The following is a 27,012-nucleotide window of genomic DNA, read 5'->3' as shown; positions in this document are numbered from 1 at the left end:
GACCAGTTTACTTTGTTATTTCTGCTGGGGACATCTCTCTATGTATAGTAACAAGTGGAACATTTTGTGGTCCTGTCTGTAAAACAATTTCTTAGAACAACTAAAACTGGTCAACTTCAAAAGACCCTGCAATACTTACACAAAGTGGCTTGAATGGCTCCCTCCTCCGTCTTGAGATTTCAATTTGTGAACTAGAATTCTGATCACATTAATAAATATAATGAAGTTAATCTGAAAAGACAAGACAGAATCTGTAAATTTATTACAAATCAGGAAGTATCTTCAGTTGATACAAATGAACTAAGAATCTCCCATAATTAGAATTGCACTGATATAAACCAGTGGAGATTTGCTCTCAGATCAAATGAGTAACATTAGAAATATTCATTTTTTCCCACCAATATATTATTATGTGTAAAGATATGCTCAGAGTTTTGCTGAGTGAATTTAGTCCTACATATCTGAATGTCATTATATGTCTGATATTAACTCATTGTATTCACTGTCAACACACAGATGATCTTCTGTGGTTTAAATAGTCCATCCAGTTCCATTCATCATTAATAACTGGGATTCTAACAGTCATAAATGACATATTCTTTGCTTTCTGAATTTAGATAGAATGAATCTGTGCATAAGAGAATTTTTGTCTTAAGTTTACATCCTAGCAACTCATTGTAAAAATATACCAGACAAAATGACCTAGACGTATTTCTTGAATTAAGCCAGCTTCATATTATCTAGGAGTTCTTGCCAGTATGGTTTGCCTTTCTTCAGGAATGGATTACAGAGACACAGATAAGAACATGGTATACGGATTGTCTGTGGAAAAGTGATTCTATAACGTCCTAGCCTGACTCTTGAAAATATATGATTTACCCTTTAGACTGTGATTAAGAGATTTTGGGAAAAAAAAAAAAAAAAAAGTTACATACTGTACAATAACTTTCAATTATTTGAAATTCAAAAGAAATCAAACATAGCATGTGCTATTGTGCTTTTTTTTTGCACCTTACTGAAAGAAAACACTAACATATCTGTCAGATTTCAAAAGATGCTCAAGAAAAAATATGCAAATCATACTAATACAGTTAGCAGAATGGGGCCTTTGATGATCCATAACACTACTCCATTTTCATCGTCATCCCAACATCTGAAACAGCAAACAAAAACAGAAATATTATCTATACCATGTGAGCTTTTCCAAACTTTGTTTGTCACTGAATAGGGACGTGACTGACATTTCTAAAGGGCTATTCAAAGGCCTCTGCTACTACTTCGTCCCCAATACCTCCCCCATAAATTCTGTACAGCCCAATTTAAAGGAATTCTATTCAGTAAGAGCCAAGGGCTGCAGAACTAAAGTGAAGTCAAGAAATACACATTTATATTTTCAGGCTTCTTTCCCACTCTCCTGTTGAAAAACAGAGTTTTACAGAGTACAGATTAGCCACTAAACTGCTATACCTCCAGGAATATAAGGATTTTGGTGTCATAAGAGAAGCAGACAAAAAATCTAGACCTCTAGCGAAGGTATCCTGAAGGCAGCGAGCAGAACAGGCTTTTGGTCTTTGTTTGGAGGCTGTTAATGTAATTAGCATGAATAACATTCCCTTTTTCCTCCTTTCAGTCAAGTTCCATACATGCTAGGTTTTCTCATTCTCCTTCGTTTATTTTCTCTTCCAGTTTTGTCACACAAAACACTTGGCTGCATGTCTGAGTGTAAGGTATTCCTTTGCAACATGAGTTCAGACCAGCTGCATCTGAAGGACATGGGTTTCCCTCTTAGATATTAGGCAAAAAAAGAGTGGTTCTGATACTATGGTTTGCTTATATATCTAATATCAAAGGAGCAAACAAATGTAGCAATCTGCAATGAGATACATGTGACTCTTTAAATGTCTTCATTGGAGCTATTCCACTACAGTTCCTTTGCAAAGGTGATCAGTGCAACAGGGTATGATTCACCTTACCTTAAAGTAGGCACCAAAAATATATATCAGACAAGTAAACTGAGTGGGTAGACCCTTTGCTGGAAGAGCATCCAAAGTTCAGACACTCTTCAGCCTTCAGCCCCCTCTTTAACTCTGTGAGAACTTGTCAGAACTCTCATTCATCCATCTTTCCCTGAGCTTTCTTTATAACTGGAGTATCTTGTGCCAGTTTCTTCTGTTATAGATTCAAGAAATAAACCCAATACTCTGGCCATTCTGGCATCTGGGCTGGGGTTTTTATTTTTCAGCCTAAATTATTTATAAATTTCACCTGAGACTATATATTTTTTAATGAATATCCTGCTTGCAGAAAAGTACTTTTATATATCACTTTTATTTCCTGACTGATATCCATGTCTCTAAATTGGCGAGACCTGGATTTGACAGATGGACTACTCGGTGGGTAAGGAATTGGCTGGATGGTCGTACTCAAAGAGTTGTAGTCAACAGCCCAGTGCCCTAGCGGATATTAGTAATGAATGGTGTTCCTCTGGGGTTGCTACTGGGATCAGCGTTGTTTAACATCTTTGTAGGTTACATGGACATTGGGATCAAGTGCACCCTCAGCAAGTTTGATGATGACACCAAGCTTTATGGTGTGTTCAACACGTTGGAGGGAAGGGATGCCATCTAGAGGGACCTGGACAGGCTTGAGAGGTGGGCCTGTGCAAACCTCATGAGGTTCAACAAGGTCAAGCACAAGGTCAAGGACACAGGCCAGGGCAATCCTGAGCACAAATACAGGCTGGGCAGAGAATGGATTGAGAGCAGCCCTGATGAGAAGGACATGGGGGTGTTGATGAATGGGAAGATCAACATGAGCTGGCAACGTGCGCTTGCAGAAAGCCAACCATATCCTGAGCTGCAGCAAAAGCAGCATGGCCAGCAGGGTGAGGGAGCAGATTGTCCCCCTCTGCTCTGCTCCCATGAGACCCTACCTGGAGCCCTGCACTCAGCTCTGGGGCTCCCAACACAAGGACAGGGACCTGTTAGAGCAAGTCCAGAAGAGGTCACGAGGATACTCAGACGCTGGAGCATCTCTGCTACGGAGACAGGCTGAGGGAGTTGGGGTTGTTCAGCCTGGAGAAGAAAAGGCTTCGGGAGGCCTTATACTAGCCTTCCAGTACCTAAAGGGGGCCTATAGGAAAGCTGGAGAGGGATTCTGTCAGGAAGTGTAGTGACTGAGTAAGCAGTAACAGCTTTAAACTAAAAGAGGGTATATTAGATATAAGGAAGAATTTTTTTACTTAGAGGGAGGTGAGGCACTGGCACAAGTTGCCTAGAAAAGCCACAGATGCCCCATTCCTGAACGTGTTCAAAGCCAAGCTGGATGGGGCTTTGGTCAACCTAGTCTGGTGGGAGGTGTCCCTACCCATGGCACGGGGTTTGGAATTAGATAATCCTGAAGGTCCCTTCCACCCGAAAGTGTTCTACAATTCGTTGGAAGGGGAGCAGCAGGAAAGGAGAAGAAATGAAATCCTCCTTGCACCTTTTCTGGCTACAAAAAAAAAAAGTACATGCATTGGAAAGGTAGACTACTTTCACTTATGAAACACTACAGTAGAGAACGTCTACTACAGATATACTGCAGTAATACAAAAAGAGGAAAATAGGATGTACCAAAGTGGTGGACTATAATACTTATTGTTTCTACACTATTTAAGCGGGTCCTGAGGAGGTAGGTATAAAATAACATCTTTTCAAACTTATCATCCATGTGAAATGACCTGAAGGCTTTCAGGGCAACCCTTAGTAAACAATCTTCTGCTTTATAACTGACTCTCATACTAAAAGATAAAGAATAATAAAATTATATATGTATATAAAGATTCAAAGAAAGGGATGAAAATAACACATGAAACTACCTAGCAAGACATAATAATGTCTTTGTTTTCAAGGTACAGGTTTGAAAAGATTAGAGCTAGATATAAATGGCTGTTTTTAAACAGAAGTATTGGTTTTCTTAAACAAATTATTTCAAGAATTGAGGATTAGAAAACTAATGAAATTTTAATTCTTACTATGGCATTTCCAAATTTTAGTACTCAGTATATGCGCATCAAAATCAGAAGACTGAAAATTATTTTCTCACTTTTTTATGAAGTTTTATGATTGGAGGCGTGACTTTGGAACAATATTTTTGTTTATCTGTTTTTAATTTCTATTTTTTTCCCTGTTAATAAACCAAAATATAATATAAAATAGGTTGACCTTGGCTTCCTTACCCAAGCTCTGACTTACCCAGTATTTTGTTGATGTATTCTTGTGAGGACCCAAGTAAACATCACAGCAGTGGGAGCTCCTGGACAGATCAACGTAGAAAACAATATAATTTGTTTAATGCCATGTCCCATGGAAACTTTATTGCAAGAAGTTTCACAGTACAGCAGATTGGATGCACATTAAATTTCAGACAATGGGACAGACAATCTTGAAATGACTTTATGGAAGAACTTAACTCTCAGTGCAGAGGGAAAAAAAAAAAGAATAGGAAAATGAAACAAAAATGAAAAAAAATAGGGGATGCTGTGAAACTATGTTTTCAAAAATAACAGCTAGGATTACTTGTAGGTTTGGATATAAATTACGAGCAGATGTGCAGCTGAAAGAATCGTTTATCGAGCTAGAGCTATTTTGTCTTGTGAATAATGGTCAGAACACAATACTTTGTACACTAGCTGGAAGAATTTATGTGTTTTTTTGTTTGTTTGTTTCTTTCTTTCTTTCTTTTTTCTTTATTTTTCTTTTTTTTTATCTTTTCCTGACAAGCCTCTACCAATCCTTGTAAAACAGTCAACTGGTAAGCATTCCATGAAAAAATGTGCTAATAGATTATTAGCTAAGATTAGCTAAGATTCATGATTTCTTTTCAGTCTTTGCCATTGCTTATCCTTCTGCATTTGTTAGTGAATAACTATTTAAATTTTTTCATAATAATTATTATTTATTTATTTATTTGATTTATTTATTTACTTTGTAACAGGTCTTTAAACTAGCAATTTCTTTTGCTTTCCATCAGTGGATTTCCAAAGACTAGGTGCCTTTCAAACCTGCCACAAAAGAGACTCTAATCAAAACAAGGTGACATTCACACTGATAAAACAAATGAAATATAGATAATGTCTATTTAAGTATCATATAGAATCTGTAGAAAAGGTTCAGAAGTTGTCATTCCTAACTTTTGCTCAAAGCTTTTACAAAGCGATAATATTCAGTTTAAGCTGACTTTTTAATTAATGAAGGGAAAAAAATATATCCATATTACCTGAGTATTACTACAATATCAGTTGAGGTGTTTCTTTTGTTACCTCAAGTTAGCTGTGATCAATCAAGACCTACGTGTTTATTTTCTGGCAATCATAATTGAAATATCTCCAAATTGGCATCATCTTTATAAAATTCAGATTTTAAAAATTTTAGTTACATAAATAAAGTTTAAGAATCTGAACATGAAGGCAAAATTGCTATCTACTTTAAAAGAATTTGGATTTTACTTCTAATCCAAAAGTGTTATGTAACCACTCAATTCAAGCACCTCAATTTTAGAATAGCCAAGGTGAAATACAAGAATATTTGAGAGTCAAAATAAACAATTCTCTGCAGTGAAAGAAATTTTATGCATTACATGCACATATTCTGATAATGGGAGATATTTTTAATTGTTGTATAAACTCAAAAGATTCCTTAAAGACAGAGAATGTCTTTGGAAAAATAAATAAATAGAATTTTTGATTCCTAGACCCGAACTCATGCGATCTCAGATATCTATTTCTGCCTATCAAAAGCAAAATGTCAACTTAAAGTTAGTCACTCAAATTTCTTTAGTCAGTGGAGGAAGACAAGATGTTTTCAGGATATTATCCAGGCACATTAGTCATCTGTTTGAAGACTGGATTAATCATTACCACAGCATGACTACCTCATTCTACTGCTGCAGGAAAAACCTGGAGAGATAGTTTAGATTAGATGATTAACTTTTAAATGACTGTAGTTGCATGAAATTAATTCCAGTCATAAACAGGAGTGCTGCTGTCTTTCGAGTAGGCACATCCAAGTGCTTCTAATATTCTGTTCTACCCTCTCCTTCAAAGTTTTAAATGGTGAAAAATCTACCAAGATAAGAAGAAAGGCAGAATAATGGTATGGTTTTGATGTAGTACTACTGCATGAAAAGGCACCTTTCATCAAAGGAAATTATCAAAGGAAATCTCAGAATATTTTGTTTAGTTCTAAAAGTAAATGGAAATACTAAACAACACAAAGTGGAAAAGAGTACTAACCCCAGCCAGCAAATATGAACCACCATACATATTGCTTGTCTGAAACAAAGGTCAGCAAAAGCAGTGTTTGCAGGTATATCCCTTCTATAAGAAGCCAGAAGAAATTGGCTAAAATACTGAACTGGAAGAATGCTACAGCAGCTTTACAAGCAACCTGGAAATGCAGAGGAATAAAAAAAACTTATTAGGTCTACTCTCCATTGGGTTTGGATTCTCTACAAGTATAAGGAAATAATCAATTTTGCCAGACAAAAATGAGGAAATTAATACAAGGTTTCAGCAGGTTTGGGATTCCATCATTTCAGTTAACTTTCTGTTTTTTGAAAAGAAAACATTGGGCCCCTCTTATAGAATTTGTGGTAGAAATTGAAACAGCTCCATTAGGGTCAACAAGGCTGTACCTTATATACCAAATCTGGATGTAATGTAACCCATAGCACTTGGTCTTTTTGTTTGTGCGGTATTGATTGCTTTAAGATTTCAATTCTTGCAAACCAAAGAGAAATTGGATTAAGAAATCTACATGTTCTCTTCAGGTCATGAATTAAGTATTAACTCAATGAAAGACAGTGGGGAAGTTTAGTACCGTTGACATTAGGCAGTGGTCCATAGTTTCATCTGCAAACAAAACAGCATCTTTGGTGAAAACAGCAATTGCTCTCAGGATAAAGGAGACAAACAGGTGCATATGGATGTAATTCCGTGTACAGTGGAATTTTCTGACATAGAAAAAGAAAAGGAAAATGGTTTTTCAAGAGAAATTTCTCATCTGACCTCAGACAGGAATGCAGGGTGACTTCAGACACCTTCCAATGCAAATAATCTGTCACCTGAGAGGCAGCTAGGCAAACAGGATCACAGCAGTGGTTATCTGTTTGCTCTACTAAAAGTGCTAGCTTAATTGTCCTTGAATTGCCACACATTTAAAGGAGATGCCAGGAGCAGAGAATAACTCTGGGACTCTTGGGCTATACTGCAATAATGTCTTTTAATTATCCTAAATAACATTTTTTTTTGTTAAACAAGACTGCAACAGGCTCTCCAACCCCTTTCTGGCTGGAGGAGAACAGAGAGGATTGAATAGGTGTCAGCTGCCTGTTGTGGGATCACTACCAGAGAAGCAGCTGCCTTACCCCTGGCTGCATTTCCCTAGATTGTCCTGTCCACGGTTTGACCTTGAGATGAAGGAATCTCCTTCAAGGTTTGGACATATCAGACTCCTGGTCCTGGGTACTTCTATAGGAGATATGACCTTTGAGACTGTCAGTTTACACCACCTAGGAAGTTGCTTCTGTGGTCTGCACTCCTGCCTGGAAAGGAGGCTTAACATTCATGTCCGGGTTCATTGGGGCCAGTCTAAACCAGGATCCATTTCCTAATATCCAACAGTATCAAGCATGACATTTAATTTCTTTAAACCTCTTTCCATTGCTCCTTATTATGTCTTTCACAGAGGGAATGAACAATTTGGAATGACTACAGGTTCAGGGCATGAGACATACTCAGTTTCTGCAGAGTATGTCCTGCTATGTACTGGAGGAACAGTTATCTTATGTTAATAGCAATAACAGCTTGAAGCATTTCTACTGTATGGTACAATTATAGAGAATAAGACAGACTGTCCAGTCAGCTTTATTGTTTTAGTGTCTGCAGGGAAATGCCACAACATGAATAAAAGAACACATTTCCATTGATAGTATAATGCCTGAGAAAGGTTTGAAAACAGTTAAAAACAAAAACAGAAACAGAACGTTTGAAAGGAATTAGGATAAGGCTGTCTTGAGACATCCTGAAAAGAGACTTTTTCTTTTTTTACCTGAAGGCAGCAAAGACAATTAGAGCTGTAATGAGTGAAGTCACTGATGCTGCATAGCCAGCAGTGTAGACACGCCAAAATGCAGAATAATATGATTTCTATGAGAAAAAGAGAACAAAGACCAGTGCTGGTGGTTATGCAGCATGCATGCTGGTGTGCTCATTTCACTAAGATACAGTTTCCGTTAGCAGTCAGTCCCATCCCCTACATGCTGCTTTAGGTGCTAAAGATCTGATTCAGGTTTTCCCTCCATCACTAACATGTCTTTTTTTCTTTTGAACCCTTCAAAACCTTACGCATGAGACAGGTTCCACAGCCCACCAACCCATCTGAAATAGTGACCATAAAATAGTTTGAGCATGCTTAACAGGAAGATGTTAACTTTGTTATATAACTATGATTTCTAGTTATATATGGACTCTAGGGCACTGAAACCTGCTGATGGGTGATTTGTGAATCAGTAACTTTAGACCAGGGCCAGATTGTACTCCATTTTGGTCAAAGGATGTTTTCTGCTGATTCGAGAAGTGTTGGTTTTCATAAACAGTTATAGTTAAATAATAAATAAAACTTGCATTTTGCAGGAGAGGAAAGCAAAATTCTGTGAAAAAGTCACATGGCATCATGGAAGTAAGAAAGTTAAAGTCACAGAAATAACCTCACAGACATTAACTCCTTGGACAAGCAGTTCGTTCAGTAGCCTTATAGCTGTAACAGTGTAAATTCTTTATAGTTTGTTTGTTTGCTTTGCATTCATATATTCTATTTCCAAAGAAAAATAAAACACTTTTATTTGGCTTTAGCTATGCACATTTTATTCTGATTCACTACAGGATCACCTAATTATTCAAAATCCCAAGAAACTAAATTCTCTGAATTCAGGCAAATTTCCTCCTTGCAAATGCAGTGGACACTTTGTTCTCTAATTGATCCAAACTATATTAATCTAAAAGGCAGCATTTCTAGGTTGAGACAATATATTAGCAATTTTAAGTAGATCCATAAATAAATCAGGTAACCCTGACAATTTCGGAATCACCCTGATGTTTTTTAAATACTGCTAATCTTTTATACGATATTTTCAAAACAAACGTGCAAATTAAAAAATAGATTCTTCAGTTGAATAAGGAAGTATTTGGATATGTTATCTATTATTGTAGCATAGCTGAAAAAAACAATACGCAAAAGACACACAAGGTTCTCACTGAGGATACAAAATATGAAACAAGTAGTCCTCTTAGATTACAAGTGGGATTCTTCTCACCAACTTCCTTCTGTTTAAAATGCAGTAGAGCTTATTGATCTTATCTTCCCTTCATAGACCTTGTGGTTATGACTGAGGTAACAAATTAAACACAGACACAGCATGAACATGAAATCTTTGCTAATGTTAAAATATAAATATAGTCCCTTGCCTGTTATCAGCTTAGGCCAACTACAGATTCTCCATGTGCATGATTTACTGCTTAGCACTAACCTGGGCTTCTTCGAAAAATCCACTCTGGTTTGAAAACTAAGAGAGTTTAGCTCTGTGTGTGAGAACCATGTCATGGTACAAATATTTTTATTTTACAGTTGGGAAATTTTGCTCCAGATATTTGTACTGCCTATTATAAATATGCTTGTGTTTCCAAATTCATGGAGCCATATGAAGCCAATTGTGTCAACACTTCCTAAAGATTCAGATACTTGAACTAGTACTTCTGTGTTTGACCTTTCCACTTCTGGAGAGCCAAATGACTTACTCCAGATAACCAGAGTGTTAGTGAAGACAATCCTCTTCAGCTTTTTGTGTCTTGGTCTGTGACTAATAACCTTTTTCCATTGTGAAGTCAAAATTCTGAACACTCACGAGGAATTATATGAGTTAGTCTTTTCTTTCATAGATTGGAGGGAGTCAATCAGTTCTATCAAATTACCATATGAAGAGGACACTGTGATGATACAGGCTCTAGTGCATTCATGTGAGATGTATGAACCTTGCCCAGTGCACAATGGAGATGAGGGGATGGAGATACCCCTATTTTCTCATGTCTCATTAGCAAAGATCAGAATTCATGAGACAGAGGCATTGAGCATGGCTCTGTAAATAAATACCATTCAGCCATGAAGTAAAGCTCATCCACTGAAGAACAAACACCACCAATGCAGTGCAAGTCATTCCTACCCTGGGGACACACACAATGGTAAAGAACGTGGAAATTTAAATCATATGAAGATGTGGGTAAAAAAGAAGTGTTGCTGGAGTCTATGTGGAGCACCTAACGTTGCTTTCAAGACAAGAAAAATGGGGGTTCATTTCTTGCTCCACTGAGTGCCTAAAATGAATTGTGGAACTACTTAGTAGCATACAAGAGTTCCTTACTAAATGCATACATTGATCACCATGCTATAAAGTTATGGACTCCTTTATTCTCTGACTTAAAGAAGACCTGGAAAAACAATCAAGAGCAGGGTTCCCTGAAAAATTCCCTATAGACGTGTTGGTAAGGTTACCTTGGAAGATAGTGTAGATTCAAATCCTCTATCTCAGAGAAACAAAGTCTTTGTTAGGCAGGACAGATGACCTAACCATGAATCTCTTGAGTAAAAATACGAGGAAAAAATGGAGAGGAAAATGGCCTTCCTACCTGCTTTACACTAAGCCTAATTTGTTAAACAGGTGGTAAATACACTTGAAGGTTTGAGCTTAGTATTGAAGGAGGGTAATTACTGAATTCTGGTGGGGCTCAGGCATGTGGGAACATCCGTCTCTTCAGTATACTCAGGAGAATGTGCTCTGGAGATGTCCACAAGAAGGAAATAAAAACTCACCTGATCCTCAGGCCCTTTACTGGAACCTTCATCAAATCCACAGGCAACAGCGTACGGTGGGAATGGTTCTGACCAATATGCCTCCTGTGTACAGTTTCTCTGAAGGAAGCCTTTAAGGGTGAAATGTATCAGAGAATGAATTACAGGTTTTGTTTGTTTGTTCTTGTTTTTTATTTTTTGACAAGAAAAAAAAATATATTCCTACTCTGATTCATAAGTTAGATACTTGCAGGTCTAGTCACATTATCAAGATTAGCTACAGAGAGTTAATAATTTATCTATCATTTGAAACGTTAATACAGATGTTCCCATTCATTTTTTCTGCAAGTTCAATCTTCACACAGAGGAAACCAAATTATGTAATCTATCCTGCACTTACAACATAATCTGTGGTTACAGACGAAGTCCTCAGCCACCTGACTTAGCTTTGAAGTTAGATTTGATTTTTGAATTTGGTCCTGCTCTGACGGGAAGATTAGACTAGAGGACCTCAAGAAGTCCTTTCTAACATCAATTATTCATGACTTTATAAATAGTCAGTGATTCTATGATACACTCCATTATAACCTCAGCAACCTAGTGTAATTACCTATATATTTTAGACAACAAAGGAAGTTAGACAATTCAGTACAGCATAACACTACACCAAAAATTGCCAAGTATTCACCATAAGCCAAGATGTATACGAAAATCTACATAATTACTCTATGTCAGGTCACATAAGATAGCTTTGTGAATCATGAAAATATGCAAGTTACTTAATCTTTAACTATTCAATTTTTTTTTCCTAAATATCTAGGGATAAGAAGAATAGGAAAAACGTCTTGCCATGGATATTGGTGATTTCTTCAAAAAATCTCGGACAGGGAATTTTAACCACTTCCCCAAAAGCAGCTCTGGGCCAACAGCTTAGACCATCCCAATCTCTGGTGCATCCTGGAAAGAAAAAAAAATATATCATAGACCCATAGAATATCCTGAGTTGGGAAGGACCCACCAGGATCATGGAGTCCAATTTCTGTCTCCACATAGGACCTCCCAAAAATCAAATGATACGTCTGTCTGAGAGCATTGTCCAAACACTTCTTGAACTCTAGCAGGCTTGGTGCCTTGACCACATCCCGGGGCAGCCTGTCCCAGCGCCCAACCACCCCCTCGGTGAAGAACCTTTTCCCAACACGCAGCCTGACCCTCCCCTGTCCCAGCTCCATGCCGTTCCCTCGGGTCCTGTCGCTGTCCCCAGAGAGCAGAGCTCAGCACCTGCCCCTCCGCTCCCCTCGTGAGGGAGCTGCAGGCCGCCATGAGGCCTCCCCTCGGCCTGCTCTGCTCTGGGCTGAACAGACCAAGGGACTTCAGCCACTCCCCTTATGTTTTCCCCTCTAGATCCTTCACCATCTTTGTGGGCTTCTTTCGTGGGCTTCACCATCTCTGTGGGCTTCCTTTCTCTCTAATAGTTTTATGTCCTTCTTATGTTCAGATGTCCTAAACTGCACACAGCACTTGAGGTGAGGCTGCACCAGTGCAGAGCAGAGTGGGACAATCCTTTCCTTCAACTGGCTAGCAACGCTTGATGCACCCTAGGATACAGCTGGCCCTTTTGGCTGCCAGAACAGACTGTTGACTCATATTCAACTTATCTTCCACCAGAGCCCTCAGATCCCACTCTGCAGGACTGTACTCCATCCTCTTGACCCCCAGTTTGTACATATATCCAGGGCTGCCCCTTCCCAGGTGCAGAATCTGATGCTTGCTCTTGTTAAACTTCTTATTGTTTGTGATTGCCCAGCCCTCTAATTTGTCAAGATCTCTCTTCAAGGCCTCTCTACCCTTGAGAGAGTCAACAGCTCCTCCCTGTTTAGTTTCATCTTCAGACTTACTTAGTAAACCTGCAAGTCCTGTATCATCAGGCCACCGGCCTGATTGACCCCATTTACTATAACTCTTTGAGTCCAACTCTAAATAACTCTAAATAAAGGAATACACACAGAACATCACACAGCTGCTCTTCCATAATGAGATTATCTATGGCTTTCCCACTAATACACGTGCATGAAGAAGAGTCACAACAGGCCATGAAGCTCTACAAATGAAGGACTGTGTTGCTTTCTTCTACTTCTTGAGTGTATCATCCCTCACATACATACTTCCACTTTGTCTTTTGAGAGAAAATACATTAAATTCAAGCAGACACACTCTGAAAGTCAAATCAACTGCAGCTCTTTTTATTGTCGAAACAAAAGTCAACAAAATAAAAATATGGAATAATTATAAGATTTTGGGATTTTTTATTAATGCTTTCAGTCCAGATGAAAATCATCCTACTTAAAAACTCAGCTTCTTGACTTCACGCTTAAAGTCTATCAGTTTCATCTGACTTAAAGAAAAAAAAATATTTATATATATATATATAGGGGTTGAAATCCTTATCTTAGTCAATTAACAAATTTTTGGCAATGACTTCAGCAGGGATTAGATTTATCCTGAAGCAGAAGAACTTCTCCCAGCATCTTCTGAAATAATCATAACTGGGAACAGATCTGGCTGGTTGGCAGTTATGAGGTTCCCTAAACCAGAGGTTGTTGGCTGAAGATACAGGGCAGTTAATTAACTATGCATCCAATAAAAAGTGTTTGCAGAAGTTACAGTCAATCACAGCTTTGTCACTGATGCATCACATTGACACTCAAGCTGCAGTCATGCTGTGTCAGTTGTCAGGTAGGTGTGGGTGAAGCACAGAAAAATTATCAGCATGTAAAGGTGCCTGAACCAATAAAAAAGCACCATGCTGTAACAGAAACTAATCTCCAGGTAGTCATAAGGCAGATATAAAACAGTGCATGAGTTTCATTTGGGAGGTGTTATTTTCTTTCACCGATTCTTTTCTGTTTCCTCTGTGACTGATGACAAGGCGAATCTAAAATTGTCAAGAGCTGAAATGTGGAGGCAATATTACTTGCCTGTAGCCAAGCAAAGTTACTCTCTGGCTTCTGAAAGAATAGTCCCGAGAATCTTCCACAGGATTATCCTCACATCACCCTCAGAAGGATGAAATTCCTGGTATCCCCAATTTGCCAGATGGGAAAATAGACACTCTGATTCATTATCTCTAATTTTAATTGTCTAAAATATGTTACCTAAACTTAGCTATGTTCCCCCTGTAATCAGCAGAAAGAGACAGGGACTTCCAGTGGATGATTCATCCCATATATCGGTGTCTCCTTTTTGAGGACAGGATGAATCACTCACTGCATGTACCTAGGTCTCTCTGATGATTATAGACTAAACTGGGCTGCTAATTTTCAAATGAATAGTTAGGTAATGTGAGGTCCACATAGACTTGCAGTAGTCCACACATTTTAAGAGACTTAAAGAGTTCCTCTAAGAAGCACTAAAAGACTTCTAAGGAACTGAGTCTAAAAATTTAGCCTGTTTGACAACGTGGGGTTAAATAACAGAATTAGGTGAACTTATCTGGCAGGGGGACCTGGATGTTTTATCCTGCAGAGTGGGTGGGCTTCATTTCCAATAACTTCTATAGTTGATAGAGAAAACGCTAAGTGCAAAGTCAGCAAGAACATTTCACATGCTGAGGTTTTCAAGACGCTTACGAATGGCTAAATCATCTGAGACTCCATGAAGACAAGTGCAGGAGGAATCCTATGAAGTAATGTTGACATCATAGACATTTAAGTCTGCTTCAGACACCCAAAACTCATTCGTTGATTTTTGTTTGTTTGTTTGTTTGTTTGTTTGTTTGTTTTTTCAAAGGAGAAAAATAAGCATTTTTAGAGTTTGATTCAATTGACCTATTTTACACATGAACTTCAAGAAGTGAGGAATCGCACCCTTGACTCCACTGAGGACACTCATTAGACACCACTCTGTACAGTGAGGATAATGACTAATGACTTTAGATTAAAAAGTCTGCAACACAGAATAATTCTGCCTCTGATTCTCTGAGAGTGCCAGGAAGTAACTGTACAAATTGTGGTCTTTAATTTTGTCTCATATGCAATTCCTGAAAACTGAAAAACATCCAGAGACTTTTATCAATCTGAAACAAGTTTTAAAACGCCCTAGATAAAATACACTAGGTTTTTTAAAAAACCGTAGATGAATTGTTTTTCCAGATCTAATGTTTCATTTTAGAATATACTGAGAAAGGCTGCAAATACCAGAACAGATTTTCATTAAACTCTTTCCACCTGTATAGAACAAAAGGTGGAAAGGGGATGATTGAGAAAATCACAGTTGACAAGGTTCAAGATTTTTAAATAGTTTAACAGAAGTTTCAGGATTTTATTTATTTATTTATTTGAGTAGCCTTTGCTACAAAGAAGATTCCAAAATCATGTAATTGTTTTCCTGGTAAAGAGAAAAATATCTGGAATGTCATACTGTACTTTTCAAAGACAAAATGCTTGTAATAAATCATGATGGACAAAGCTTGATTGTTGCCAAAATTTTTGCGGAGTGTTAGTGGGTGTTCCAAGTGTAAAATGCATCCAGGAGGTATTTTGGAGTTGATTAAAGGAGATGGAGGGGTGAAGAAAAAAATAACACTAAAATAGAATGGGCAAGATCAAGAAGAATGCCAGATACCGGAGTGACTGGACAGGTTTCAGAAAAATACACAAGATAAAGGACATAGCCTGTGATTTAGTCTCTAAACTTCTGTAGGCTTCTAAAGGCAGGTTTCCAGGTGGTTGCGATACTTCTATTCATACCAAGTGCATGAGGCACCTTTGTGTCATAACTCGTCTCTAGAAAATGATCATCTGATAATTATGATAACTGAAAGGCAGTTTCAATCTTTTTTTAACTAAAGTTGGCCAGAAAAAAATGGCATTGAGTTTTTGAAAGAGTTTGGACATTTGTTATTTCAATTTGAACCAATTAAAAGCAGGCCTCTAAAATGCTGGAACCACAGTAAAGAGATTCCCTTCTACAGCATTTTAAAAATATGTTACAGAAATGCTGAACTGTTCATTTTAACTTACAAAATTTATATTTGGACATATAAAAGATTTCAAAACACTACTACAGTAAGTAATTTCAAACAAACAAACAAACAGAAAAACTCCAAATATGTAGAAGTAAGATATTTTGAAGAAGTTGGGATTATTATTTTTTTCTCATTTCTTCTGGAAAATAACTTTTTCACCAAATTGGAATGATTTTCAACATAATAGAATTTCTGCATGTTTTTTTCTGTATTCTGTGGAAGCTTCTTTGGAGTTTTGGATATAAGTACATATAAAATACTTTAATGACTTAAAAAATATATCTAAATATGATTTTCTTGCCTGAACTAGACATTTAAAGTTGTCAGAGTCTGAACTAATCATCTTAGCCTTGTTCTATAGTTAGTAAAGAGAATGTTATTTCAGAGAATGATTCATCTCATCCTAAAGTAAGCATCTAAGGCAAAGGCAATGAAAATTTTTCTAAGGACACCCACCTTCCTCCATTTACTTTAAGGGAATCTAAGAAGACACATCCTGACTTAGACATTGAGCATTTACAGATGTCTAAATCAGATGAGGTAAAGCTGCAGCCAATAGAAGGAGAAGCACTTCAAGCCAAATAAAATAGGATTGTGGAATCAAATTTTGATTCAGAAACTGGTATCTTCACATCACACACCTGAAGTGACACGAGATAATAATATTAGAGCTTGGCAATCAAGACCATTACCTTTAAAATCAGATGAAACAGATTCATTCTTTTCTAGGCAGAGTGCCTCCTCTTTCACGACTTGCTGGAATATCTTGCATTCTGGATGGATGCCCGCAACCTCAGTGAGACAAAGAAAACATAACCAAGAAGTTCTGTGATTACCAGAGTGAACAGAACCTTTTTTTTTTTTTTTTTTTTTCTGCAAATAGGAAATGTAAATAGCGGAAAGATAGACAAAGGGAAAAGGAGGCTGTGATCTTGTACATGTATCAATTTATATACATGTGTGAGTATGCATATACATTTGTGGTTTTTTTTTTTTTTCTGTGTTGTAAGATTAGAGCTCATGTAGCACCTTTTCTCTAAGCTGGACTTTTTTTTTTTTTTACGAACTCCTTTTTATGCCTATAATTTTCACAAAACTTAAGTGGATTTTGCAGTCTTTGGAATTTCACAGTCTTTGGATTTCCACCTCTTTGTCAACTGGCCAATACTGGATAAGAAGATCGTGAGCTATTGGAATCAGAGTTCCCCAAACATACATGCCTTCTGACCATATGCATGTTTCTTCTCCGTAAATCAAAAATAAGTAATTTTCTTTAAACATAAATAGATAATTTCTTAGTTAATTATTTTGAATGTTCAGAACTACGTCTTGGCAAAAGATTCCTAATAACTCTTGGGAGTTATTTTTGAGTTATTGGGAGTTTTGAGTCTTGGGAGTTATTATTGGAGGAGTTAGGTCAAAACATGGCAATGTCTTTTTTACTCTTCAAGAGCTGGTACGCACTTTTCTCTGATGCTGAGACTGACAGAATTGGTTCCCCATTTTCTCCAAGACTTTGGGATGACAGTGCTATACAAATCGCTCTACTGAGAGACATGGTCTAAGCTCTTCCCTTCTGAATGCAGTTGGTATAATTAAAAAGGAAGAAAAGAAAGAAGCCATAGGAAGGAGCAGAAGATGTCTGTCCATTCAGACTTAAATAAACAATATTAAAGTCCAAGAATTTAGAGAAATTAAGAAAATGGTAGCCCTGATCAATCTGAGTTCAATCTGAGTGATTACATAACTTTATCACTTTACTTTCTGAGGATGCAGAGTTGGTACATAGAGGCATTGTTTCCATTTCACCAGAGGAAGAAATTAGAAAAAATGCGTGATTCACTTTTGTAGCTTAAGGAATTATATTTATTTCTCAGATGAAGATAACTACATTTAACCAGTTAAATGGACTTCTAAACATCACCAGTGTTGTTTACGAGGGTCTAGATACAGCTTCTTAAGTACAGATACTTAATGTCATTGAGGTATTGTCATGTATTTTACTTGGCCTCCATCTCGTACTCTGGAAAGTTTCAGGATCCCTCAGTCATAATTGCTGTCATTGTGAAGATATTCTTAATAGCCACAACATTCTGAAAATGATAGCAGGTGCTTCTTTAGGGACAATTAAATTCTGAGATATTATCTACAATGTCAGTGTCTACATGAGGCCTTGTTATCTGAGCTTCTTTTGCAGTCAGTAGAAATTTAAAGGATGTTTCACTCACTCTGGAATGGTTAATGACATTTGTGTTGATATAGGGTATCCCAGACCTCTTGTGTAGGTTTGATATTAATTTTGCCAGCCCCATGACAAAGTTTCAAACACTATGGGTTGTTTTAAATAGTTCCACACACACATATTTAAGCAACAGAATTAACCTCCTCAGTCATTAAGGGCTAAGAGAGTCTAGAAAGTAACTAAACTATGTTCAGACCGCTGAATAGAGCACCAAAGCCTCCTCTGGCTATAGTGGGATTTTCAAGACATGGAGTCTTACATGGAAGAGAGCAGAGGGTTTGCTCCTTTGCAAGCTATACTATTCAAAGCAAAGCCAGAGGCTCTGGGGATAGTGATTTTAATTGTAGTGATGGATTGAAGGCTTTCTGAGATATTTCTGAGGGAGACTGTAGGCCATTCTAAACCTCTAATGACTTTGAAAACACAGTGCAGATGAAAATATCACTGCTATATTGCCTTTTCAGTCACTGGAAGTTGATTTATTGGCCTTCAGAATGTTTAGTGAGCAGTGCAGCCAGGACTTCTTTTAGCATCAACTGAAAGTGACTGGAAGTCTTGTAGACTATTACATTTTTATAATAATATCTGCCGGAGGGCAGGGGATGGGGGACAAAACAAACAAACAAACAAAAAACGTTACCTTCAAAAACTTCAAAATTTTTACCTGTATTTAGACTTTAAAGTAGCATGGACAAAATGCATTTAATTAGGAGGCCCTAGACATGGTTCATACATCCTAATATTAGAACAGAAAGAGAATTAAGGACAGTGCATGAAAATAAAATTAAGATGTGGCTTTTTTTTTTTCATGCGTTTTATCTCTCCAGTGGGCAATTTTAAATACAGTTTATAAACCAGCATGAGGGATTCTTAAAATATCTCTTGCTGTTCATCTGTAGTAACTCTACCCTGAAATGTAATTTTTCAGGTTTTAGTGTGAGCCACATTTTTTGCTTACCTTTTAGAATACATTTTGGTTTTCCTACAGAACAAACAAATAATTTGAGTAGTAGTAACAAAATGATCGTTACCAAAAAATCCCTCATTATTTCTACTTATAAGGATGGATTCAGCTGGACAGGAAACAAGTCTTTTTTTGTTTGTTTGTTTTGTTTTCTGGAATTCCTGGACTCTGTTGATGATGATGAGAAACTTTGTATATGGAATATTCTTAGGTTTGATGTTTAAAAGTCACAACAACTCAACATGATTTTATACAATTACTGTCTATTTTGAGCCCTTTGGCAAAAGGCTTGAAAGCAATGACCAGTCAGAGCCCAAAATGAAATCAAAACCATGAAAAGAGATTTGGAATGCCTTTAAGAAAAAAGCATTTGGGATAGATGGGTTAACTTAAGGTTCCACTTCATGCCAGAGGTGCCAGGAATGGTGAAAGCAGACATGTCATTCATAATGAAAGGTTTCAAAACAGGAGGTGATATCTTTTTCCAAAGGCCAACTTAAGCAATGCATGCAGTAGTTGCAGGTGTAACACGTATGAGGGACTAAGCAACTGTACCCTCCCAGATGCATTGTCAAAGAGGCAGTATGTGTGCCTTTTCCCTCCTTTGGCAAATCCACACCTGTTGAACCAGACTATCAGTCACTATAACCCAGAACTGCACTGAAACCAGTGGAGTGCAATTCATTTGCATTGGCTGGGAAGCCCATACTCTACCCACAGGGAAGGTGTGTGTTGGTTTTCCACAAGATAGAGGAACTGCCATAACAGGTCAGATCCCTTGTCCATGTAGTCCAGCCCTCTGCCTCTGACAGCAATGATCAATCATCAGAAAACATGATTTTAGGATTTTCTCTAGAACAACTGTTGCTGACACTCACCAATAGTGAGATTGTACACAATGTTACTACTGTTGATAGCTTAGCAATTAATAAGTATATATAAATTTTATTTGATTTGGGGGTACTGGATTTGGTGTGCCAGTGACTGTAGCCATTAGAAACCAGAATTTTTGTTACAGGCCAGAGCATAGATTAAATATTTCTGACAGTTAGAAAATCAAGATCAAGTGTAATTACAGAGGTAACCTACAGCCTACCCTGTAAGAAGCAAAAATGAGGCTAGTTTTGTCAACAAACAATATTGTAGCTTATTGGCAGTAATGCCATTCTAAAATAAATAAATAAATAAGGAAAAAATGACACATATACAAGAAATTTAGAACAGTGATGATGCTTCAATTTGTTGGTTTTCCTCTGGCTTTAAGAAAAAGACAACCATTAAGCCATTTTACAGTTAAAGGAAAGCCTTCTGGGCAGAACATTATTTGTGATTTGTTAGCTAAGGTTTACTTATTTTTTCTTATTATTCTCACAGTGCCTTGAGAGAAAAGTGCCTGTTGTTGCTCTAACTTGCCTGCAGTGGTTAGGTGATGGGGCTTTCTAGAAAGCAAGGGCCCTGCATTAGTTGCTTCACCAGGTAGGGGACACTGTATGGCAATGTGGGAGGCATCTGATGTAATCACTGAGCTCTTGTAGGAAAAGAGCAGCTCCTGTTCACCTTAGAAAGGGGTAATTTAGGAACCAAAGTAAGGGTGTCCAATCTGACACAGTCTTCACTGCTGTGGTAATAATTCAGAGGCTAATTCTAAATGCTGCTTCTTGGATCAACATTTCCTACTGGCAAGGCAGTAACATCGCATTGACCTTACTGAAAATCACATTACAGGGTGCCTAAGAATTAAACAGAAAACTTAGATGTTTCGTGCAGTAATGTGGACAGCACTCAAGAAATGAGGCTTTGCATTGCTGAGCTACACTGAGATCTTTTTGCAGTCTTGAACGTTAGTGACCAGCCAAAATTCACAGTGGTGTCTTAAATCTAAGTCCTAACAACCTTAACAATGTTGCCTGGAAAAAAGCAATCAGAAGTGAACATAAAAAAGTTGTATATGACAGAAGCAGGCATGCTAAAACCCTGAGACAGTTTATAGAGCCAGATGTTGGATTTGTACTTACTTTTGAACTTCATTTTCTTAACATCCGTAAGGATACTGCATTGAAACCTTGAGCAGTACACTTACTGATAGTAAGAAGCATAACCTTCTTTTATATTTCCGCTGTATTTTCATTTGTTTGCCCAAACAGAAAATTCAAGCTAATGACACTTTGGGATTTAATTTTCTTGTGTTGGACAAGACCAGATTTAGCAAGCTCAGGGAAGCAAGTATTTTTAGCAACATCCTAATGCCATACTTAGTGCAGATTAGTTAAAAGCAATTGTTTGTGAAAGCCCATACAGAGATGGTGCCCTCAGACTGTTGTAGTGATAGAAAAACTGTAATTTAGACATCACATAAAGGACAGATCTTCACTCATTAAAAAGTCTATTAGCACACTTGGGAAAAAGAAGGGACATTTTCTATGCTCGCTGAAAACAAGGGAAGTGCTTCAGAGTTGGGCATCTAATATACTTTTGAAAAAGAAATTCAGTGGGATCAAAAAAACAGGAATGAATTGGTATCTCTTAGTCATTTTGAAAAGTAATCAAAATGGAAGAAGTAGCTGAATGAAGAAGTGGCAAGATAGGAACATTTCAAGAACTTGAAGTGTATTTCCAGTGATCTGGTTAAGTTTCCAATGCAGTGGAAGCCTAAAACCACACAAACAAGTTATGCATCTAGTGCATAAATCATTTACTAAGAATATTCATAATATTTGTCACTATTTTTTTTCCCCCTCTGTCTCTACCGTTTGAATTCATCTGTCAGATCTCATCTCCTCTGAAGTCATCTCTGTACTCCCTGCTCTCCATGTCTGGGCTTCTTCTGTTCAGCTTTTTTCTGTTATGACTTGGATGCCCAAATAATTTCTTCTCCATATTCAAACCAGAGTTGTCTGCCATCCGTGTCATACAGACTCTCACCTGGGAGGATTAAAACTCACTTGCTATTTTGAGATACAGAAGAGCACAGCAAAGACGTGAAAATCATGCATTCCCTGAACTTTTTTAACCATGCAATGCTGTGTTCAGTCATTCCTGTAAGTTGGCTGGTTTTACCAAAGACACAGTCCAAAGAAGAAGAACATACTCTGAAGTGAATGCTTTTTTTTTTTTTTTTTAAGTTGAAATGTTGATGAACACATCAAAGTGATGAATTCAAAATGAAAGGTGGCTCATAAAAAAATCTGAATACGTCTATTCACTGAAGAAGTCTAAGAAATCCCCAGCCATTTTCATGAACTTCTCAATCTGTTGAATATATCTTATGAAAATCTTCCATAAGGCTTGTCCTTGTCCACCTGTTTCACTTCTTTCTGAAAAAGCCCAATACTAATTAGAAAGTTTTGAAACATCCAAGTCAGGGACAATTTTCCCATGTGAAAGGAGCTAAGACAAACCTTGAGCTCTATAAGTTCTTGTCCATGTCAGTTTAACTACTTTCACAATCACTGCAGTAAGGACATCCCTATTCATTGTGACCTATAAGCGATTTGACAGTATTATAATACAATATAGGCAGTATTCCATTCTGCCAGAAAACTGGAAGAAACTATAAAAAAATAGCCAAAATTTCTAACACAGCAAAAAAGCCCAATGCTTAAGTGTGCTTGGAAAAAACAGTGACTATCCACTTTTCTGACACAGTCTTGATCCCCAAAGCTTTTAACCCCAAAGGTAAAGGCCTATTTCCAATCTTTCTCTTCAGCCAGTTTAAATAGATTATTCCAGGAGTCTTTTGGGCTGAAAATGACTACCTAGAGGACATTTTCAGTGTTTGTTTCCTCTCTGTAACTCTATTACCTATGGAACAAGAGAAGCTGAGATACTGATTGCCTTACAGTCATTTAGAGGAATATCTTTTCAAGATTGTTTTTAAGACATTGGAGTAGTGTTTGAATGCTCCTCTGTGTATTGGATTGTATTTATCTGACTGTATTTAACCACATAGCTTTATACAGAGCAGTACTAGCTGCACATACATATCTGTGTATATCAGTGTATGTATTTACTCATAGATAATTCTGTATGTGACAATACAGACATACTAATTTATTTTGTTTACAAACCCAAGTAATTAGTATTATCTTGAAGAAAAAGAAAATGAATGCATTAGCTCTATAAACCTGTTAGAGCATTTAATTTCTTAACTAATACTGCCACTAATATTTACGGAATAAAAGCACCCTAATAGCCAAGGATCCTTCTCTTTGCTATTTCAAGTGCCCATATTAAGGTGAAATTTCTCCCTTTCCATATGTGTAGTATGTTTGCCTAAGGGTGGGGTTCATGTCACCAAATTCCAGAGAAATGAAACTTAGATGTCAAAGACCATCAGCAAGCTCACTCAACCAAAGCCATAGCCATTGTTCTTGGAGTGTTCCTACCTTTTCCCAGTAGTATTAAAGGAGTCTAAACTAGTAACTTTAGACAAGATTCCTAATTTTAGACAGATAATTTTAGATGATTAATCTAAACTCCTCCATCAAGCCTCCCTTAATAATCAATGAAGGCAGACAGGCAGTTCCAGGGGAGGATTCCTCCCAGCTCTCTCAGACACCCGTTTGAGGACACAGTGACTCATTATACAGGAGCCTGTCTCCCTCCATTAACTCGCTCCAGGAGAACAAAATGCCTGAGCAGACGGATCCTTCCACACCTCCACTTGCCTGTGGAGGGGAACCTAAGGTGTGCAGACACTGAATCCCTAGAAGAAGCACATATGTACCTTAAACGCAGATTGAGTAGTGGCTGTATCAGGAATTTAAGCCAGCCCAAATCTCTTTTACTGGGAACTCGGCACCTTGCTATGGATTTGGATCCATGTGCCTGCTTGCTATGGATGTGGATCCATATGATAACCCATCTATGCTCACTCTCACCTCCATTCTTCAAACAAGGCAGAAGCCCTTCCCCAAAAATGTGAAAAGCTTTTAAGTGTTTGGAGATGAAAGCAGTTTAGTTCAGCAGGAAGGATGACAAATACAGTCTTTTCAGCTCCCCATCCTCTGTTTCCTGAGACTGAGCTCTTTAAGACAGGAAAAGTCCTTTTTATGCATTTCAGCACCCACTGCTCTCAGTTGCTTGTCACTTACAAGCAAATGGTAATTTTTAATGCCAAGGACTCTATTCTCCAATGCAGAAAGTACATCCTGCAACATACAGCTCCCCGGGGAGCTGACAGGAGGTAGAAGTACCTAGTTTCATAGAGGAAGTTTTCAGGATTATTTCAGGATTATCTTTCTGGTTTATTTTCATATCTGAATGAAGAAATATTTGGAGAATCTGCACTAGATTTTTTTTTCTCTGATGTGACCCATTGACATGTGAAAAGACCGTTTACTCAAAACATCCAGTGAGTCTCTGGCTTTTCCTGACTATCTGACTTAGGGTCCAAACCTTCCCAATAGACCAAGTCTGAAACATGAAAAACACTGAGATTTAGATCATTGACACTTACCAGAAATGCAGTTGGTGTTCATATGTAAGCAATAGTTTGATGCCAAAAGCTACTTGGAGCATGCAGTTTGTCAAACAGGAATTCCTCTGCTCTCATCCCATCTGATAAGTAATTTATTATGGGCACAGACTGCTGCACTATGCTAAAATGTTAAAATGTGTGGCAGCCCACAGATGTTCATGATACATCATTCCAGGTTAGCTCCACTCTGCAAACATCTGCAAGAACAAGCTATGCATCTGATATGTGTAAAAAGGCTAGTCCAAATGCCAAAGTCACTCTACCTGTAGAAGCGTAACACTGCAGGCTGACGAGCTTGCCCTGAATAAAAACTGTATGTAACAAGATTTGTGTAGCAAGGTTCTGTATCTTAACACTTGTAAATAAAGCTGCTTAAACACAAAGAAAATCCAGTGTTCCAAAAGATGTGAGGTGCTGATGTGAGAATTTGCCTCCTGTCTTTCACCTTATTAAAGAGAGGGGTCAACTCCGGTCTGTAATCCTTTAGGCTGCTGTTATCATCAGTGGGAGAGAATGGGCTTTATAGGAATATTTGCTCCATCTTTCTCGGGACAAGAGGAAATCCTTCCAGGGAAGGCGACTGTCTCCCCGTTGAGTACAGAGGGAGTCTGAATCCTAGCCTACACTAAACATTCATCTGTGAAATGGCTTTAGAATTAATGAGTCCCCAGGAATCACACCGAGGAAGGTTCCCAAACAATTCTTTGAGACTAAAGATGCAGGGGAAAGAGGAGCTATGGATGTACTTACACATACACCTGCTTTTGCTAATCAGTGCAGGCAACACCAGCAGTTGGCATTGGGCACGGGAGAGATATACGTGTTTGAATTGCTTCTCTGTGCCCATACATCTTCCCTGAAGTTTAATGTTACAGTCTCACCTGCTGCCTCCAGTGCACAGCAGACACAAGATGGTTCAGGCTCCTGCTTGGTGACATTATAAGCAGCTGCCTTCAGCAACAAAAACATCAGTGCCCTCTCACAGAAGTAAATGTCCCGAATCCATCAGGAGGAAGTATTCCCTTCTAGTTATCCTCTCTCTTCAACAAAGTTACCTTTCTCAGGACAAGACAGGAAGCAAGCCATCCCCTCCTGTCCCTCTAAAGATATGCTACAGCTACTCTGATTTAGGGATGCTTTTCTGTCCTCTGGAAACTGCAGTTCTAATGAATGGAAACTGAAAGAGGTTTATTAATAGCATCATAGGGTTGGAAAATTTAAAGAAAAGAGCTGGGTTAAATCTGTAACTTTGGAATATGTTTTCTATTTTTTTCCTTCCCCCTCGCCCTCTTTTGTTTTTTCTTTTCATTTTTTTTTCCCTTCCTTCTGCTTTCTCCCCCTTCTGACAAAAGTTACCCTGCCTCTGCGGACGACCCTCCCCGGGACCCTGCGGGGCAGTGGCAGAGCCATCCAGCTGTGGCCAGCTGTGTGGGCAGCCAGATGTGCGGTTCCCTCCGCTCCCCCCACCCCCCCGGCACCCAGTGCAAGGCGAAGGTGCCCAGGGGACCCCTTCCCCCGGGGCCGCCGCCGGACACTCACCAGGGGGAGCAGCAGCCAGCACAAACTTAGCATCCTCCGCAGCATCCTCCGGGTCCTCCCCGCTCCCTCTGCCTCCTGTGAGGCTGCCAAAAGCCGATGCTCAGCCCGCCCCCACCTGCCCAAGACCCGCCCCGGAGCTCCTTGCACCTCCTTTCCCCGACCCCCGGGTCCCTCCTGGGGATCCCGACAATTGCAACTTTTCCTCCCGCACCTTCGTGCCCCGCAGGGCCAGGCTTGAGATCCCCCTGGGATTTCGGACCCACCTCCGTGCACCTGGCATCTGCAAAATTGTAGGGGGCTGGAGCACCAGCCGGTCTTTGAGGGTGCTCTCGGAGGCAGATGCTCCCCGTGCAAGAAGAGATGCTGAATTCACCTCCCCTTCTGTTTATCATCAGCCTGTGCTTGCAGCCGGTGGCAACAGGCTTTCAAAGGAGCTGTGTTTCCAGTGGGTCTGGCAGGGTGGCATTACCTGGGCACTCTGCAAGAGGGAGTTTCATCTGCCTTCTCTCAGGTGGGAATTTCAAGCAGCGACAAGGGATTTCCTTTGCAAGCCGCGTAAGGTCTTTCTGGCCCTTTTGTATAAATTTGTCTCAAAACCAGCTTTATTAATGGGTGCAGTGGGTAAAGAGTAAAACCTTTCTTTCCAAGTCTGCTTCTTTAGGGGTAGGAGGGAGTGAGGGAAGAAGAAAAAGGCAAAAAATGATAGTAATTTTTAAATGTCAGGGTTCACAGGACCTAGGCACCAATTCTGGATTTTGCCACAGGAAATATTGAACCAAGCTATTCTCAGGGCCCAGGAGAGCAGGAATTATGGACATGGCAGAAACATTTTTCTTGATAAGATTGAAGTGCTATTTCATATCCCATTTATCATTCATT

General features: G+C 38.5%; 1 protein-coding gene across 2 annotated transcripts in view; it reads right to left on the bottom strand.

Annotated features, from left to right (window-relative positions):
* Positions 1-26,248, bottom strand: part of LOC308189518 (vasoactive intestinal polypeptide receptor 1-like) — a 39,333-nt gene extending 13,085 nt beyond the window's left edge. Inside the window, exons 1-10 of one of the 2 annotated variants that reach the window (XM_080579601.1) lie at positions 26,134-26,248; positions 16,602-16,701; positions 11,733-11,840; positions 10,905-11,014; positions 8,091-8,188; positions 6,861-6,993; positions 6,275-6,428; positions 4,236-4,296; positions 1,084-1,153; positions 140-231 (exon numbers count right to left, since the gene is read on the bottom strand). In XM_080579601.1, coding sequence (XP_080435727.1) covers positions 140-231; positions 1,084-1,153; positions 4,236-4,296; positions 6,275-6,428; positions 6,861-6,993; positions 8,091-8,188; positions 10,905-11,014; positions 11,733-11,840; positions 16,602-16,701; positions 26,134-26,178 — 971 coding nt within the window. In that variant the 5' untranslated portion in view covers positions 26,179-26,248. The remainder of the gene's footprint in view (positions 1-139; positions 232-1,083; positions 1,154-4,235; positions 4,297-6,274; positions 6,429-6,860; positions 6,994-8,090; positions 8,189-10,904; positions 11,015-11,732; positions 11,841-16,601; positions 16,702-26,133) is intronic. The other variant, XM_080579602.1, reaches the window with a different exon arrangement.
* Between the last annotated feature and the right edge of the window lie 764 nt (positions 26,249-27,012).

Source organism: Anser brachyrhynchus, assembly GCF_964034855.1.
Source record: "Anser brachyrhynchus genome assembly, chromosome: 2".
Lineage (NCBI taxonomy): Eukaryota > Metazoa > Chordata > Aves > Anseriformes > Anatidae > Anser > Anser brachyrhynchus.
The sequence above is the reverse complement of the archived record's forward strand: the minus strand, read 5'-3'. Positions and strand labels throughout refer to the sequence as shown.